The sequence below is a fragment of the Penaeus monodon genome, chromosome 38 (assembly GCF_015228065.2).
Source record: "Penaeus monodon isolate SGIC_2016 chromosome 38, NSTDA_Pmon_1, whole genome shotgun sequence".
In the NCBI taxonomy this organism is placed as follows: Eukaryota; Metazoa; Arthropoda; class Malacostraca; order Decapoda; family Penaeidae; genus Penaeus; species Penaeus monodon.
The window spans coordinates 2216795-2236794 of NC_051423.1; the positions used below are offsets into that span (position 1 = coordinate 2216795).

The 20000-nt window shown below is 40.3% G+C and overlaps 2 protein-coding genes across 2 annotated transcripts in view; one reads left to right on the forward strand and one right to left on the reverse strand.

The window, feature by feature from the left end:
* The window catches only part of LOC119596625 (dnaJ homolog subfamily C member 25 homolog), an 11743-nt gene extending 1839 nt beyond the window's left edge, over positions 1-9904 (forward strand). Inside the window, exons 2-6 of the mRNA XM_037945960.1 lie at positions 1543-1684; positions 2893-3081; positions 3210-3422; positions 5259-5427; positions 5718-9904. Of these exons, the coding sequence (XP_037801888.1) occupies positions 1543-1684; positions 2893-3081; positions 3210-3422; positions 5259-5427; positions 5718-5906 (902 nt within the window). The 3' untranslated portion in view covers positions 5907-9904. The remainder of the gene's footprint in view (positions 1-1542; positions 1685-2892; positions 3082-3209; positions 3423-5258; positions 5428-5717) is intronic.
* Positions 9905-16299: 6395 nt separating this feature from the next.
* Positions 16300-20000, reverse strand: part of LOC119596444 — an 8899-nt gene continuing 5198 nt past the window's right edge. The window contains exons 3-6 of the mRNA XM_037945693.1: positions 18062-18242; positions 17529-17655; positions 17142-17232; positions 16300-16822 (exon numbers count right to left, since the gene is read on the reverse strand). Coding sequence (XP_037801621.1) covers positions 16708-16822; positions 17142-17232; positions 17529-17655; positions 18062-18242 — 514 coding nt within the window. The 3' untranslated portion in view covers positions 16300-16707. The remainder of the gene's footprint in view (positions 16823-17141; positions 17233-17528; positions 17656-18061; positions 18243-20000) is intronic.

The window sequence follows — 20000 nt, forward strand, 5'->3', positions numbered from 1 at the left end:
TTTGATCCTTTTTCTTGAAGGTATATTCCATCCTCGAAGTATTCGCTTCACTGTATTATAGCTTTGCAGTTTTCTGTTTATTGGGTTGTTAATAAGTGTCTCCATATTGCAAACCCCTTGAATGTCAGTAATGTTCGTAAAGCGTAAGGCTTTGTTAAGTGATTACGTTTCTTAAAAAAAAAAAAAAAAAAAAAAAAAATTGCATACATTAACTGTGGAACTATAATATGTATATTAACATTTAATAGTGTCTGCATGCTGAATCCTGATAGTAAGAATCCGAATCTGTAGAAATGTTTTTGGTGGTGCAGAGGGTGTGAAGGCAGCGGTGAAAGTGGGGAAAGCATTTCAAATTACATTTCATTGTAAAGAGAAGTTTAGTGGAAGGTGACCGAGTTCCGTTTCCAAATTTACAACGCTTTACGGTGCATTAGCTACTTTCTCTGTGGCTTCACAAGTTTTGCTCACGGCTAAAATTAAGGAGTTTCTGGTTGCTATTTGACTGTAGTATATTTGTAAGTTTGATGGTTTTAAGAATTCTTTGTTACCCTTGTTGTATTTACCTATTTCTCTATCTATTTATCTAAGAATCTACAATTAATGTATACAGTATTAGTATTTTATGCCTATGATGAGATGCCTGAACATTCTGGTCAAGATTCATACACACAGAAGGTATGCTAAACATCCTCAGGATGTGCTGGCTGACTAAATATTCCACTTGCTTCTCTCCACAGTTAATGACAGTCTGCAGTGATTGACAGACTCAATCAGTGCTTAGCCTCTTACATAGACTAGTTACCTGCGTGTTAGTTTCCATGTAGATTTATGTATCATTTATTTCCTTCACTTTCAAAAATACATTTTTTATCTTTGTGAATATGGTTTCTCAAATAAAATGTACATAATGTATATTCATGGGATATAAATGATTGATGAAATAGAATAAAAATGCTTGCTCTCTCCCCCTGTTTCCCTCTCTCTCCCTCTTCTTCACCTCTCCATCTCCCTCTCTACCACTCTCCTCCCCACTCTCCTTCTCTCTCTCTCTATCTCCCTCCCCCTCTCCTCTTCATTCTCCCTCTCCTTTCTCCTTCCCTCCTCCTCTCGTCCTCTCCTCTTCCTCCTCCCTTCCTCTCTCTCTTCCTCCTCTCTTCCTCTCTTCCTCCTCCTCCTCCTCTCTTCCTCCTCTCTCCTCCTCCTCCTCCTTCTTCTTTTTCTTCTCCTTTTTTTTTCTTTTTTTTCTTCTTCTCTTCTTCCTTCTTCTCCTCTTCCTCCTTCTCATCTCTTCTTCTTCCTCTTCTTCCTATTCTTCCTCTTCTTCTTCTTCTTCCTCTTCTTCTTCTTCCTCTTCTTCTTCTTTCTCTTTCTCTCCTCGTCTTCCTCCTCCTCCTCCCCCTTCTCCTCCCCCTCCCCTCCCCCCTCCCTTCTCTCTCTCTCTCTCTCTCTCTCTCTCTCTCTCTCTCTCTCTCTCTCTCTCTCTCTCTCTCTCTGAAATGTATATTGTAAAATGTGTATTGTAATTACTATCTGTTCCTTCAGTGCTGGAACTAACGCGTGATGCGACGAAGCAGGAGATCAAGAGAGCCTTCCGTTCGGTCGCCTCAAAGACCCATCCGGACAAATTTCAAGACCCAGAGGAGAAGAGGCTAGCTGAGGAGCGGTTCCAACTTCTATCGACAGCGTACGTCTTTTGTTCTGCTTTGTTGTTAAGTGGTTGGAACCCCGGATGAGGACGGATGGTTTCACAAGTGGTCAGCCACCATAGAGTCCATTAGTAGGTTCATGTGACCTACTAATGATGCTTTTGATATCAGTAGTGTTACTAGCATTGACATTATGATTGTTATAATGTTATTAGAATACCAAGAGTATTAGTAAATAAAAAATCTTTCCAGAAATCATGGAAAAGAGTAAGAGATGAGATAAGGAGGACTAATAGTTGACTCTTGCACTTGTGGAGCCACTCATATGTAAACACAGTTAATAGAGTGAAATTACACAGGACATGGCATATATGTCATGTCATCCATGACCATAGGGTTACTTTAAAGGTCTCATTTGCATTTCCATACTGTTTCAGATGATAATTTGTTTCATTTATATTGCTTAAAGATGTTAGGGAACGTCCAGGAGGTTCGCATTTATTATGACATTGAATTGCATTTACTCTCCACAAACTCATATTTTTCTTTTCCTGAGCAACTTTGCTAAACATGTTTAGATGCTGGTAGACAGTTTTACAGTTAATATATATTGTTAGCTGTTGATGCTGAGAGCAAGTTTATGTGCCTCCTCTACTGTTTTTTTACTACATCACTTTTGTTTACTGATAGTAGGCTCCAAGTGCTTAGTAACCAAGGAGTCAGATACTGTGTTAACCTGACCTTACCTATTAACTCTATTCCATTTTATTACTATTAGTGTTTTAAAGTTATTATGAAGATAACAGTAATAGAACTGATAATGATGGTATTGTTATAAGAAATCAACAGCATTTTTTCACGAAAATGCAAGGAAAGGGGTAAACTGTTGATGTCAGGCAAGCCTAGCAATGGACTTCTTGATGATGAAGTGCTTGTGAAGCCATGTGTAAACAGAATTCACGAAAAAAGACCACAGTGGACGGTGAAGTCATCGAGCATCATTGGGTTAATGAATAACAGTGATTTTGCAAGGAGAGGAAAAAACAGAGGAGCAACTTCATTAAATATTATTTTTCTTTGTTCTCTTCTTTATCTCTGTCAGTATAAGGCAAAAGGAGTAGGGTATCTACTAGTTTATATGGACAAGTAAAGTTTGTCAAGTGTAGCATATATTTAAATTATCTTGTATTAGACTTGTACTAACCAAGGCATACTTTGTTAGTGAAATCTTAATATTCATTCACAGGTACGACATCTTGAGGGACGATGAAGCAAGAGAAGACTACGACTACATGCTTGACCACCCTGAACAGTTCTACCAAAATGTATACCGAGCGTGGCGCAGGCGCATGGCACCTCACGTGGATGTCAGAATTGTGCTTGCAGTTACCATTTCCTGCATCTCTTTGGTTCAGTACTATAATGGATGGACAAAGTGAGTCTTAGATGTTGCCAGGGGAGACACCCTTACTGTGTGTATCTTTTACATTCATCCTTGCCTTTGGATGGCATGCCTAAATGAGAAAGTAAGGACAAGGAAAACCTCCATCTTTGTCCTTGCAGATACGAGGAAGCCATCAAACACTTCTCCACAGTCCCAAAGTACAGAATCCATGCCATCGAGATAGCCAAGAAGGAGGGAATGCTCATCACGGACAAGAAGAAGCTGAAGGGCATGTCCAAGGATCAGATCAGAGAGCAGGAGGAGAAAGTGATTCGCCAGGTCATCGAAAAGAAGATGGACATTCGGGGCGTATATGCGAAGCCTACGTACAGGTAGCAGGTTTGATTTATTGCAGTTGCTATTATTGATTCACTGTCAGTATGACTTTGTTTTTTTTTGGGGGGGGGAGGGAAGTCTGTAGATTTAACTTGGCCAGACTCTTGTTACATCACAAGTTAAGTTTAAGGAAGTAGATATATTAACCCATTGCCGATGGGTGGCATGTACGCAGTGCCGGGTTGCATGTACGGACATGCCATGGTGTATCTATGAACATGCCACGAGTTTTTTTTTTTTGTTACAATCACGACAAAAGATTATTTTTGTGCCACTGAAAGTGTGATTAATTCGGTTTTAACACTTTCTCATTTTTACCATGCAAAAAAAAAAAAAAAAAAAAAAAAAAAAAAAACACAACAAACTGACGATTTCAACTCCATGATGCCACACACTGCTTATTTTATTCGGACTATAGACCGAATAATGATCAACTATGGAGTCTATAAAACAACAAAAGTATCCTTCAGTCTCGATTTATCAGGAAGTATGGCAAGTAGACTTTAGAAAATAATGAAAACTGAAAATAAAACATATCTTCGTAGTATTACGAAGAAACGACATGGGATGGAATGAGTGGTCGCACATGATCGGGCGACGATATAAGCCCCCGGCAGCAAGTCCCGGGCCTCTATGAATACTACCCATCAGAAATGGGTTATTGACTTTAAATACTCTTGGACAGGTCTCGTTTAACCCCATGGATCTTGGTGCTTTGCTGCACATGGCCCAAAATCCTGGTCGTAGCCTTCCTTGAGTGGCCACCCTCACAAGTGTATCACTTGCAGGCCATTTTCCAGTGTATAGTGTCCTTTGATATGGTGTTTCCAGATGGTAATGGACTGTTTTCCTTGTACAGGTTCCATATCATCCCATAGGTAGTCCATAACTCAGTGCAACAGTGATAACAATATTTTTTTTTTTTTTTTTTTTTTTCATAATATTCAATTTTCTGTAATACAGCCTGTGTTGCCAGTCACAGTGGACAGGAATAGGATCCTGAGCATGAAAATAGTCCTCCCTTGTGCCAGTGCTCGTGGATGGTACTTACCACACCTGTTTACTAATAGGAATGATGTAAGAGCCCCCTCCAAGATGTTTATGCAGTCTACTTGCTTCTAAGAGCTTTGTGCAATTATGGCGAGTCAGTCCCTTGGCCAAGTTTTTCCATGACTGCACATTCATGGCACCCGGACCTCAAGCCAATTTTTTTCATGAAATTTCATGGTCTAGGTCACCCGAATCATAGGGGGTTAAAATTGTGTGTTGGTAAAAAACAGGTCCCATATTTTGCAGTTTCTCAGGCATAGATAGTTAACAAGGCAGGAAATAAATTATACTAAAGCATGCAAAGATACTCAAGCACTATCTTTTTTTATTTTTACCTTTTGCCAGCCACACACACTCTGTGCTTGAAAATGGAGTGTGTGTGTCTGTTGATGGCAGCGATTGAAAATATTACTCATTTGCATTCCTTAATCTCTGTCAGTCACAGTCCCCTTTTTATCCCCTGTTCCACTCTACCTGTCTGTCCCTCCTTAGTCATCACCAGATATTTTTAAAAGGCAGGACTTGTTTTCTTAATATTAGAATTTGTTGATTCTTCTGTGAGTTCTACAATTGTTTCCTCATACTTATCGAGGAGAGTCTAGATTATATTGTTGATTACTGCTCATCATGTTCACCCTCTCAATGAAGACAACACTTAAAAATAGGTGAAAAATAGCAGGCCTGACCATTGAACACAGTGTAAAAGGTATTGGAACATCACACTTTCTTAAAATAACCTTCATGTGTGAAGATGCTGATGTTTATCTTTCTTTTATCTACAGGGATATTTTGTGGGTGCAGCTAGTGCTCCTTCCATATTGGACGTTTCAGTACATTTCCTGGTACGTCCGCTGGGTTTGGAAATTCGGCATTTTACGGGAAGAGTACGGAGATGAAGAGAAACTCTACATTATTCGGAAAAATATGGGCATGAGTGGCGGACAGTTTGATGTAAGTTTGTTACATTTCAAAGAAATATTGATGTAGATATTTAAAGTTGAGTAAATCATCTCATCATACATTTTGGTTTTCTTTTTCACTTTTCATCACTTTTGCCTATCATAGAATTTTTTCTATTTCTCTTTTTTTCTTTTGTTTTTCTCTCTCTCATCATCATCATCATCATCATTATTCATCACGCATCACTCATCACTCACTATCATCATCAATCATTATTCATCATCATCATTCATCATTATCAGTTTGCTGCTCTTTTTTTAACGATGACTATTCTTTTCCAGAGTTTAGACGAGGAGATGAAGATGCAGTACCTGGACATGGAGCTGTGGGTGAAGGAGAACTTCAGGGCCTGGAAGGAGGAGCGCGACATGGAGTGGCGGGTCAAGATGGCCTCCTCGGGCCGCTACAAGTCCTACCGCCGCCACCTGAAAAACAACGGGCCCGGCCGCATATACTTTGACGATTCTTAGATTGTGAGCTTACGTGCTTTTGTTTGTTGAAAGCATAATGATAACTTACTTTCACTGATAAGGGTATTACCTCAGCCTTCCAAGTTTAGCTCTATTTGTACAGTGTAAATTGTAAATGATAGCATTCTCATAGGTCTTGGTTTTGCAGCCGCACATTCCAGGCCTCTCACACTGACATGTGGTCGAAGTAGTAAGGTTGTTTGCAAGTTTCGTTTTGTCCTTGGCTTTTTTTCGTGAATTACTACTTAATTACCAATTTTTGTCAATGATTTTTTTTTCCCCCTAGAGACTTGGATAATTTTTTTTTATGTTTACTGATGCCAGATATGGTGCTGTTACATTTTAACTTTAGTCTTTGCTGGCCTGAGACCAAATGGCAACAAGTTTCATCTGTTACTACCTTAAGCCATGAGTGCCATATCCATGTACAGTCAACTCTAAGCTAAAGATGTTATTTACTGTGTATATATAAACACCCTGAGAGTTTAAACAAGAATGCCTCAGTAGTTATTTGGTCAACTTAAGAGCTTTGGGTAAATCAGGTTCCATTCCGTGTCGGCTAAAATAATATACTTATTCTCCTTGATTTCTTTGTTTGTGAAGTTATGTTTCCTCCGTGAACTTAGTGATTGCGAGTAAACAGACAATAGACTAGTAGGAACCACATCTGTCATGCCTTGACATTTTATATGAGTGCTTGTCCATAATTTGTGGGCAACTTTTATTGTGAAAGAAGATGAAATGTTATCAGACAGTTTGCCAGTATTGTGAAATGAGTACTTGTTGGGAAATAGTTCAGTAATTTCCTTTTTTTTTCTCTCTCTTTTTCTCTTTTTAAGTATGCTGCGAATGCAAGAAGTTAAAATATAGTATTTTGTGACAGTTGTTGATTATTATTATTATTATTATTATTATCATTCAAAATTATATTATTGATATATAAGAGAACATTATCCTGGATGGATGGGATTTGTGAATTGCAGGGGATAGAAGAAAAAGATGTAGCCAGTAGATCTGTTTACAATGCTTGATCTATCTTGAGTTAGGCTCATAATTTACCACTGCTGTGTGAATTTATTGACGAGGTATGTAGATTTCCTTAATTTCGTGTCCATCCATATACTTAATGCCACCATGAAAGAGCTTAATGAACAAATCATTTGGTAAACAAACTGATGGGTTAGTGTTGAGAGATATAGTTTGGATTTGACTCAGTGCTTAAAATGATCATCACGGTTATTATAATTGCCATCATCTTTGCTATTTTTGCTATTATAATCTCTTTTGCAAAAATCAAAATAATATGATACAATTTCTACAGTTGGTTGTGCATTTTATCCTCCTTTTGATTTAGGGTAAAATATTTTCTCTCTTAGTATGTATTTTACCATTAAGGAACTAAGGTTTTACTTGTTCCGTTGTTAACAGGACAGGAGATGAGTTATGAGTTCCAGTATGACCCAATGTGACTTGGATTTCCTGGAATGTCTTTGGCTTGTGTATTTTAATTGAGCTCAAGGAAGGTCTGCCTCAAGTCAGAAGTTGTACTAGGTTCATCTTCCTTGCCTTAGACTGGTTTCAAATAGTGTATGGAAGCATTAGGTTTTAATACAGAGAGCAAACCAATCAAATCAGTTTTGAAATACTTCAGAGATATGTTGTATGATTTTCATAATTTCATAATGTATCATTTAGATGTAATGTTTTTTTCTGATCTGATCAGTTTTTCAAAATGTATCGTAGTCCTATTATGCAAGAACTTCATAGAGCATTAATTGATGGAGAGAAAAAGATGTATAGATAATGTGAACAAGAGAACATGAATGGCAGGTTCATATTCCACAAAGGCTTTATAAATCTACACATCGTACAGAACCAGATGAAGGCATGTTGATGCCTTGCGCAGCCCAGCATTGGTGCTTCCCTCGCATTTCTCTTTGGTTCAAATAACTTCAAGGTCAGATAATCTCATATAGGACATTTTATAATTTTATACAACAGTAACCTCTTGTAAACAAGTGATTTCTTCTGGTAAATGATTTTTTATTCTTGACCACTAGAACTTGCCTGGCTAATGTGAAAGGCAAACTATGAGAAAATACAGAGACAGAAAACAGCTGATCAAGGTACAGAACCAGCTTTGTTTGCACTCGAGTGTGGCAGTGAGAGTTAGACATGATAGCTTGTGGGAAAATCTGTGGTGCCCCCTCCCCTGGTACCCCATGCATGTGCATAATTTGCTTAATCCAAGCTTGACCTTTTGGAATTGTGATTTTTCTAGAATGGAGGTTGATTTTACACCAAAAGGAAAAGATACACTACAAGAAGCTTGTAAGTTTAGCCAGAGAAGCCATATATTTAGAAAATATCAACATAAATATGGCTAGATTTTCTTATAAGTGTTTAATGTGATGAAAGGATAAATGTTGATGATACTGTTAATTGGAGGCATCACTGCCAGTTGAAAGTATTTATTGTAAAAGGTCTTGGCATCCAAACATGTTATTTAAAAGCTCTCTTGAACATCACAGAAACCAGGGCTCTAAAAAGTGAAGTGATAGTAATTCTATATCTTTCATGAATGTTCCCTATTGAATGACTGCCCATTTCGTGAGTCATTTCCATTAGCATATTTGTCTTGTGATAAAAAAGAAATGAGGTAATGACAAGCAGGAATGTCATTTTTAGTGACCAACAGTTTCTTTACTGTTGGTACTTATATATTTCAGAAGTTTTTGACTAATAATTTTTTTTAATTATTGTTATTAGTGTTGTTATTATTATTATTATTATTATTATTATTATTATTATTATTATTATTATTATTATTATTATTATTATTATTATTATTATTATTATTATTGCTTAATCTATTTGACTTTTTTAAAGGTTATTAAAATAAATGTATGATATAGGGTAATTGGTGATATTGCACTTGATATTGTATGATGCAAAGTATTTAATGGTTGTACTTGGATGTAGAGATTATCGTATATTATTTAGTTTCCAGATTCTAGCTCTCTGCACTTGCCTCTGTTGTGCTCACTTTGAGAATGGCAAAAAGTTATTCTAGTGTCTTTTCTCTCTCTCTCTTTTGTTTCTGGTGTACTGTTTATCAACTCTTTTTAAGTTTCTCTTGTGCACAATTTCACGATAAGTACAGTGCTCTTCAGATTATTCACATACGGTATTAATGACTTTGCTTTAGTTTTGGATGCTTACTTTCCACCCTTCGGACCAAGGAGAATCTCACATGGTGCTGTGTTTGTAGTGGGGTCACGTGGAGCTGCGCTGGCTCCTATCTTTGTTGTCATTTGGGGTTATTGTTATTATTTTCTTGTTTATTATTATTATTGTTGTTATTGTTGTTATTATTATTATTATTATTATTATTATTATTATTATTATTATTGTTATTATTATTATTATTATTGTTATTATTATTATTGTCATTATTGTCATTATTATTACTATCGGCATTATTATTGGCATTATTATTATTATTATTTACTATTATTGTTTGTTATTTACTTTTATTATCATTATTTATTGTTTATTACTAATTACTGTTTAGTATTAATTATCTATTATCAGTCATTATTATTATTGTTAACTGTTGTTATTCTTGTTATTAGTAATATTATTTCCTTTTTTTTATGCTTTGTGTTACAGTTACTAATTGGATTGCTCGTTGTCATTTTTTTCCTTTCGTTTCCCTTCCGAACTGGGAAGAGCTTTGGCTCGCATTAGTTGTCTTTTATTTAAAGAAGATTTAATTAGTTTTATACTTTGAGTGAGGTCTGTTTTTTTTTTAGCTTTGTTATGTAAGTGACGTCAGTTGCCGTTCAAAGGTGCAGGTGGTAAGATTGGCTCCTAGATGTTTTGAGGGAAAGAATTGGAAATTATTGTGCAATACTATGATCAAAGGCAATTACTGTAACACATTGCAACAGAGACTACCCACTACATAAGTTGATTTTGAATAAAGAACAAAATCATGTTTTGTTTGATTTTCCTGGAAAATGGAAGTCCTTTGTAATATATATGCTGAGTGAGTTTAGAGCCCTTTTACATGAAAATGGCTAAAGAAATGTGTAAATGTTTTAGATTATCATCACTATCAGATTTTCTTCTGATATCACTACCCCCTTTAGGAGACGGACTGGGGCCCTGTTGTAGGGGTTGTCCCTTCCTTGGGCCTCAGCTCTTGGCTCAACAGTTTTGCATGCCTTTTCTTCTCCCCCTTTTCTTTTCCTTCTCTCCAGCTCCTTCTTCCGAGTACTGTTTTTAGCCCAACTAAGTGGGATCATTTTTTTTTTTTTTTTCCCTCACCCCCTCACACTGACAGTACCATCCTCTTCCAACAAGGTCTCCAAAGTTTTCCTCCACATCCATCTCGATCGTTCACGCCAGTAACATGCAAGTCCCAAGTTCATGCAGTATCTACCCTGTTGTCCTGTACATGCTTTACTGCAGGCCATGCCTCTGCTTTCCCTCATCTGTCCTCCCTTCCCAGACCTCCAACCTGTCAGACATCTTTTTGGAATCCCATACTTTCTGCTTTGACAACCTGTTCTCCTTCCTCAGACGCATACATATCCTTTGCTTGATCGAATCCCCCTTTCTTAATCCTGGCTGAACCCATTCACCCACCTCTCCACATTTACCCATCTTTATGCTCTCCAGTACCATCCTACTGTTGTAAGACTGTTGGCATACAATACCTAACCATTAACTCGCCCCCCTCTCTCTACCCTCTCCGATACTATGCCTTTCTGTAGTGCTACATGACCTTTGATGTCTAGCACATTTATTTTGCTTTTAATCCCCCCCCCCTCCTCCCAATCCCTTGCCCATTGTTGTGGGATTGCTTAGGATATGTAGACTGAGAGGATCTCCCCTGCCTTGGGCCTCAGCCTTTAACTCGACTAATTTTGCGTGGACTTATCCCCTCCCCCTTTTTACCCCCCCAATCCCTTGCCCGTTGTTGTCGTGGGGGGGCTTAGGAGGCAGAGACTGGGACCCAATGATGGGGAACTCCCCAACCTTGGGACTCAGCCCTCGACTCAACTAATTTTGCATGGCCTTTTTTTTTTCCTTCCCACTTTTCGTTTCTGTCCCTTCACCAAACCCTTCTGCTATCCACCTCCTAAGGTGTGAGAGCCGTGCTGAAAGGATGAAAGGCTGACTTTATGCCAGTCCTGAACGGCCTGAGGGAGCCATGGGCGCGGTATTCCCCTGATTTGTTACCTAGCCCTTACCCCTCAAGGGGACCCTGAGGGGTGGACTGTTTTTATCCCCAACATAACCAGGCTTACCATGGCCAGTAATGAAAACATATCCCCACTATTAGGGGCAATGAGGCTTGCCCCTTTATCAAATAGCCCCAACGATGTTAACCCACCCGATTCCCTGACCCCAGGCTCTCCTTTGACCACGGCTCCGAACACTGCAATAACTACCCCCTCATCAATACTTACTAGTACAGTAGCCAACAATCAACCCTTAAGGAACATTTCCACTCTTCCAGCATGCTCAACTTCAGCACCTCTATCCCCACAACCTCCAACATCAACCACCCCATCCTCCCTTATTAATACCTTACAGCCTTATTGCCCACCTCTCCATAACACTACCTCCCTCAACACTACTCCATCTTCGTCACGCCCCCGCCCTTCTACTACCCCTATCTCTACAACAATCTTGAATACTCTCTTAGTGCAGCCAAATGGGACCGATTTTTCGTGATCCCTCCCACAGCTCCCTACTCTGACAACACCCTTCTCTTCCAACAATGTCTCCAAAAACAAGTAGGTAAAGTCTCTTTCCGTAGCCGACCCGACCGCTCCCGTCTTGTCACAGTAACATCCGAAAATCAAGCTATAGCATTAACAAAACTAACTGACCTATATGGTAACCCCATCCTTGCAGAACCCCATCCAACCCTCAATACTTGCACCGGAACAGTTTCAATCTCCCCTGCAAATTGTCCAGTCTATGACAAAGATTGGTCAGACTGTGGAGAAGACCTACTTGCCTGTCTCACAGACTATGATGCAACATCAGTACAATGCTACTCCATTCCCCCAAGAGGTCATCGAAAGAAACCCACTAACATAGCCAAAATTACCTTCCGTAGACATGACCTTCCCTTTAACGTCTACACAGGAGGAGAACCCCTCCCTGTTCGTCCATACCAACCTCCTCCACGTCGGTGCCAAAATTGTTGGCGTCTAGGACATCCAGCCAAACATTGCCGTTCCACAGCCAGATGCCCACTATGTGCCCAACCTGGCCATACCCGATCTAACTGCTCTGCACAATCACGCACACGTGCCAACTGTGGCGGCCCCCATAATGTATTTTATAGGGGCTGTCCTACCTACAAATTTGAGTCTGAGGTAGCAACTCTCAGATTCAAACTTGGACTCACACTACGTGAAGCCAGACAAGAAGCACGTCGACGTGGTTTCTCTCTTGCTCCTTACTCCAGTAATACTGCTCATTCTACCAATTCTCCTAAACCCACCCACCCTACATCTAACTCCCCCTCTTCTACCTCCTACCTTCCCCAGTCAAACTCTTTTGCCATCCTAAACCCAGACACTCCAATCTCTACTACAGATACTCCAATCACCACTACAACCCCAACACCTTCCTCTCCCTCCTCGCACAACCCGTAACAGACAGAACAAACGTTCCACCCCCTCTTCCCCTACCACACAATCACCTCCACCTTCCTTTGCTCCTATGCTTGAGAGACCAGTCCTCTCTTCCCCCCCTCACAAGAAATCCTTTATCCCCCAAAACTCCCCAACCAACTCCTCAGAAGAAACTATTGAAAATATTCAAGATTACTTAATGAAAACTGACACTCAACCTCCAAATCTTACAATTCTTGCTCCTTTCACACTGCAAGTAACTGCTGATATCCATCCTCCTCCTAACGATATCCCCCCTACACCCTATCCTCCTAACCCCTCCCAACACAGCCCATCCACCCCGACCCCAACCCCGCCCACATTAGCCCTCCCACCATCCCCTCTATCCCTTCCATTCCCTCCTGGATACACACGTGAATCCCTTATGTAACCCTCCCACCATCCCCTCTATCCCTTACACACGTGAATCCCTTATGTCACAAATATCCCCTTACCCCCCTCCTAGTAGAACACCAACTCCCACACCTCTCCCATATCAGACCTCTTGGTCCTTATCCCACCCTCTAGCTGCTTCCCCCCAAAAATCTCCAAAATGTACTACAATCTATATCACTAAAGTATAACTATCCTTCATTGGAATATTCGCGGTTTCCGCTCTCACAGACCTGACCTTTGTCATATCCTTTTCCTTCAAGAGACCTTTCTTACACATCCTCCAATACCAATCCCCAATTATCATTGTCTCTTCCCCACATTCCCTCTATGTCTCGTCCATACTTACCTCTGCTTTCCCCCACCTATCCTCCCTTCACCGACCTCCCAACCTATCAGACATCCTTACCACACCCGACTCTAACCCTTTCACTCACCAATTCCTTTGCCCAGCTTAGACAACTAATCACTAACTCAACCACCCTTCCCTAACATTAACTATAGTGCTACATGACCTTAGATGTCTAGCACATTTATCTTGCTTTTAACCATTAACCATTAACCTCCCCCTTTTTGTGTCCGTACTATCTCCAACCCCTTCTACTATTCACTTCCTAAAGTGTGAGAGCCGTGTTGAAAGGATGACATTGTGCTTCTCCTGAACGGCCTGGGGGAACCATGAGCACCATATTCTCCTGTTTAGTTGTCTACCCTGACCCCTCAAGTGGACCCTGAGGGATGGACTATTTCTCTCCCCAATATACTCTAGGCTTACCATGACCAATAATGAAAGCCTATACCCCTGTTAGGGTCAATGAGGCTTGCCCCTTCATCAAATAGCCTACCGACTCGACTCTCCCGGTTCCCGGCCCCAGGCTCTTCTTTGACCATGACTCTGAACACTGCTACTGCTACCCCCTCATCAATGCCTACTATTACGTCATCCATCCAGGTCAACACTCCAGGAGACATTCCTCCTCTCCTCCCACGATTTTCTTCAACTACCCCATCCTACCATATTACTACTCTACAACCTTATTGTCCATTTCTCCGCAATAATTCCTCTCTCAGCACTTCTCCCTCTTCAACACTCCTTATTTCTTCTGCTACTCCCACCACTACAGACATCTTTACTCTATTTAGTCCAGCCAAATGGGACCGATTTTTCGTGACCCCCCCCCCCCCCCCCCGCCCCGCTCTTTACTCTAACAACTCTACTCTCCAATATTCTAGATAGCTGACATAGCAAATAACAACTAACACAACTACGCTTCACTACCCTTTTACCGTACCTTGCTACATGACCTTAGATATCTAGTACATTTGTTATGCTTTTAACCATTAACCATTAACCATTACTCTGCTCATCCAGCAATGTCTCCAAAAACAAGTAGGCAAAGTTTCCTTCCGCAGCCGCACCGATCGGTCCCGTCTCGTCAGTTACTTCCACAATCCAAAATAAAGCATTTTTAACCCTTATAAACTTCACTGACAAACCCACTCCTGCCCAACCTCATCCACTCTTAATCCTTGTACCGGAACTATCTTTATCTCTTCAACAAACTGCCCTGTCTACGGCGAAAAATTGGTCAGATTGTGGAGGAAACTTACTCGCTTGCCTCAGGGACTATGATGCGGTATCCGTACAGTGCTATACCATTCACCGTAGAAGCCGTAGTAAGTTCCTACCAATACCACCAAGATGATTTTCCGTAGACATGACCTCCCCTTTAATGTCTACATTAGCGGAGAGTCCCTTCCTGCCCGGCCATATCAACCTCCCCCCGTCAGTGTCAGAATTGCTGTGCGAAGCCAGACAGGAAGCACGTCGGCTAGGTTTCTCTCTCGCTTCCTACTCTGCCCCTCCCTTTTCTTCGCAAGATGTTTTTACATCTCCCCAGATCCTTCCTCATCCCACTTCTACCTCTCCCTCTCCCAGTCGAATTCTTTGCCATTCTAAATCCAGACACTCCAGCCATTACTTCCCCGGTACCTAAACTTGCTCCTCACCCAACTCATCACACAAGACAAGCTTAACGCTCCATTCCATTTTCTGCCATCCTCTCCATCAACCTCTCCCTCCACCCCCCATACATCTGTCCCCTCTTCTCCCCCCCCCCCCATAATAAAACCTTTGTGTCTTACACCCTCCCAACCGACTCCCGAAGACATTCAAAACTATTTAATCATGACCCAAGATAACATGCCTACACCTCAACCATCCTCCAATCTCTCTACTCCCATTCCTTCTACACTCAAAGGAACTGCCGACATCCATCCTCCTGCTACTCATGTTTCCCCCACACCCCTTCCTCCCAACACATCCTATTCCCCTCCTAACCCACTATCCTTCCCGCTTCCTCCTGGATGTGACCCGTCGCAGCAACCCCCGTCCCAGGATTCTCTCCATCCTGCCACTCTCATTAATCTGTGATCTAATTGGCCTTGTACCCCTTTCTCCTTTACTGCCTTACCCTACGGACATCTTTGCAAAATCCCACACATCTTCCTTTGTCAACTTTGATCAAATCGCCCTTGTTAATCTCTACCTTACTGAAATGCTATACAGCTTCTGACGTCTAGCACATATAATCATCAACCCCCTCTTTACCCTTTTCTCTATTATACCTCTATGTAGTGCTATATGATCTTTGATGTCTAGCACATATATTTTGCTTTGTAACCATTAATCATTGTACTGCTGGCCTCAGTACCCAACCAGGCCATGATTGTTCAAACTACCTTTCGTAATCACGCACATGTGTCACTTGTGGTGGCTCCCGTAATGTATTTACAGGCAGGCAGCACGCCGCCTCCTCCTTTGCTCTCCCTCCCAATCGCGACACACCCTGACCCCTGCTCCATCTACAGTAATACACCAACCCCGTCCTTCCCAGTTATTCTAGTGAGGCATCATTACCATTTGTAGTAAATATTACTTATTTTTACAATAAACTATCCCTAATAATAGTAACCACCGTTGAGACAATCAGTTGTAAGCTTCCTATTAATTATTCTATAACAGAATAGTCCGGTATGATCGCCCGTAACCCTCTTTACCCTCAAACCCCTTTACCCTTTTCCGAAAATACAGTACGACTTTCGACGAGCAGCACATGGTATCATTAACCCATTAACCCCTCTTGATTCTTTACGCTACTGTACTTTCCTTTGGTGCTACACGACATTCGATGCTTAGCACATTTATTTGCTATTAAACCATTAACCATTAACCATTACCCCGATATCGGTGACATGGATAAGGAACATCACCCAAAGGTTGGTAAAAAATCACCAGGTATTTCTTGAATAATTTATTTGGTCTCCCCTACATTTTAAAAATGTTTCGGAATATAATGCCAAAATATCGAAGGTTTTTAGACCAACTCTTGCTTTTCATATAACAAGTGTTGACAGATAATGTAGACTCCTGGGTTAATATAATTGGAAATAAATAAATACCTTAAATATTTGTTGGTTAAGGTATTAGTAAACAAAACAAACATACAAACCATATAAAACGTCACCTAAAATACAGTTGTAAGTTCTTTGCAAAGTGTTCTTTGAAAAAGAATAACGGACAGAATTTGATTTCCATCAATTCAGTTGTACCATTTACCTGTACAGAGATGCGTGATTGTACCTGTACTACGATTCACTGAAGTTGCTAGCACAATAAAACCTTGTGAGAGATAATCGACGCAACTCTAAGCCAACGTTCGAATTTCATTCTCTCGAAGGACAGAGTCTTGTGTGGCGTCTTCCGGTTTCGTGTCCGGCTCTGCTTTGTCCGTGTTGGGCATGGCACTCTCGGACACGCGCCTGGGCATGGAGAGAGGGGGAAAAGGGCCATTATGCACTGAAGAATAGGTTTCGAATCGCCGTGAGCCGAACTGTAATACAAAACTCTTAACTGCGTTAAGAAAATGGGAAAAATTATATATATATATATATATATATATATATATATATATATATATATATATATATATATATATATATATATATATATATTCCCACACAAAACTTTACTGAAAGATGAGGCAACAGTTTCGAAATCCTATGAGTCTTTAGTAAGGATTTAATGTGTGTATTAGTATAGGGATTTCCTAATGGACAACAAAATACAGTTTGCACAAACCTTATGCTGTGGGCTACGGCCGAGTCAATTTTCTCCATGTTGTTGAAAATGGATCCCACAATCCGCGTGAAGGAGCTGGCAAGGCGCTCGCCTGTGGAGCAGAATGGGGAAAATGTCACACGAGAGAAGGCATGTGTATTTCCTTCGTCATATTATACAGTCTCGAAAGTTAGGCTGATAGGTAGATAGATAAAGAGAGACAGGTAGACTGATGGGTGGATAGATGGATGGACCGATAGATATATAGATAGATAGACAGATAGAGAGACAAAACCAGACAGGTAGATAAAAAAAAGACAGACATAATTAGATATATATAAACGATAGATCTATCTTGGCACATATATGTCAACATACGCATGCACAGACGTGCGTGTTTTTACGAACCGAGTTTCTGGAAGCTCGACACGACCTGCGACGTATTGAAAGCGTCGACGACCTTGTCCATGGTCGTCATGGTCATGTTCTGGGTGTCCTTGACCTGCCTCTTCACGCCCTTCACGACGATCACCACCTGCACACCAAAAGCCAATTTGATTTCAAGGGAAATATTAAAAGGAAATTGAGTAATCTGAGATCGAATGGCGGGCCTGAAACAAGTAAATTCTAAAACCGGTCTAAAGAAAATGCTCACATGTTAAACGAGTTTTGAACAAAATCTGTGTTTCAGAAACCGTTTTTGAAATAGAAAATGAATTATATTCAGAAAATGAATTATATTTAGCAGGTCTGATTCTGGAGAGGCTCTTGAAAAGGCCTATTCACAAGAATCAAATATCTCAACAAATAAAAAAAATCCTCTTCAGACAATTAAACAACTTAGGAACTCTATGCCACTGGAAGCGCCATAGCAAAAATGATTCCCCTTTTCCAAAAAAATGCACAGTAGTTGAAAGAACTGTGTGAGCGTGAGGACCGACCCGCTCGTTGCCGCTCTCGACGGCGTCGCCCACGCGCTGCGAGACGCGGTTGATGGTCTGCGGAAGGTCCTGGACCGTGTCCACCACGAAGTCGCCGACGTCCTCCACCACGTCGCCGAAGAGCAGCGCCACCTGGGAGGCCGCCTCGTCGATGGCCTCCACGGTCTTCGAGTTGATGACTCTGCCGGGTCACTCGGGTTAATGGACAGGTCGGCGGCTGAGTGTTTATTGGCACAGGCAGGGATTTGTTTGGCGGGAGAAGCTGCGCAACCAGACGGTCTTTGAGGGACTGTTGCGCCCGGCAACTCACGGGGTTAATATACATTTCATTAATCAATGGTGTTTGTAATATAGTCAATTCAGTTTTAATTTAAGTAAACTGGAGTGAATTATATACTGCGAGACGGTTAATTAACGGCGTTTGTAAGTCAATGGTATATCATATTTCTTGAGTCGGTCTCCGAAAACAAAGTATATGTAAGTATTTCTCTGTACTCGTATGGGATTCTTTATGTTAAAGCCGACGGAGATTTATTTTGTCTGTGTAAGGTTGAGAGTGATGATAACCTCTTCCCGTGTAATTTTGGTCGAGAAAATCGAGATTTTCTTTTTCGATAAATTCAGAACTGTCTACATCCATATCTTGCAATATCTTGTCAGTAGCCCATGCTTACTGGATCTGCAAAGTATTATTGATTTTTTACAACAAGATTATATGGTTACTTCAATATGAACAGGACACAGAACACTACACCTACACTACGTGTGTGTTTACTGTTGCGTCCCTCTGGCTGCACGTGGTAACTACTTAAGGAGATGATATAAAACTTCAGGGACGCCCCAAGCTTCCGCATAAACCGTACTGTACACGTACACTAAAATGTACGAAGATTTTCTTTTTTAATATTTTTATTAACACAAAATTTATATATCAATTTGTGTCTTTACATATAAGAATAAACATTTGGAATAACTTTTCTTTCTGAGCAAAACGATCAAGCAAAAGTTAACAGCGCCGCATAAGACGACATTCCTGTGCGTTGTTCGCCGCTACTCGAGCGTGGTTGGCGCTGGCTGGTTCCTCTGAGGCTGTTCGCGCGACCACTGTCATTAGTCCGCTTCCCACAGACCGTAATTAGGGAAGTGATTGTTCGGAAATAAGTTTATCTCCCGGAGAAACAAAGGGTTATGTTTGCATTTCTATACCAATAACCTTTCATTTTGAGTACGTTATCTTTATCATATTTTCTGAATTCATATTACTTTCGTTAGCGTATATATACAATACATTAATTTTAGTAGATGTAGCGTATAATTTGACTTGCATTGTATTCTTGTTAAGATTAGCATCCTACATACTTCTCTCTCTGCAAGAACTCCACAAATGTTTAATCAATGCCTTCAAATGTCTTTCCAATGCAAAAGATAATTACTTTCTCAGAAGCAGCGTTGATATCTCCAAAGACAATCTTAAACGTGTGAACAGAAGTGCTAAATATTTTGTCGGCTGTTGAATGTGCCGCTCCTCACAACATAAACGAATATCTTTTGCACATATTCATGTTTTCTAATTGCATTTAAATGTACAGTTTTACGTGTTCTTGAATGGCGAAGATAAATCAACTCAAAACCGTTACTACATATTTTTCTTTAGCACGTAAAATATATAATTTTTATTCTTTTGCCTGAAAATTTGCTGTTGTATCCAGCAATACTTATATTTTTGTATGTATTACACTGCTATATCTTATTTTTTGTATCATGTCTACTAACATAAAACTTTACCAAACAGACTATTTACGGTCTATTTACATACTATTTAACCGACAAATAAATATTCAAATCTCTCGAATTTCTCTTAAAGCAGACGTCTTTGATGAGTACCAAAGACTGTGAATACACATCAATTCCCATATAACCTGGTACCTCCTTAGGAGAG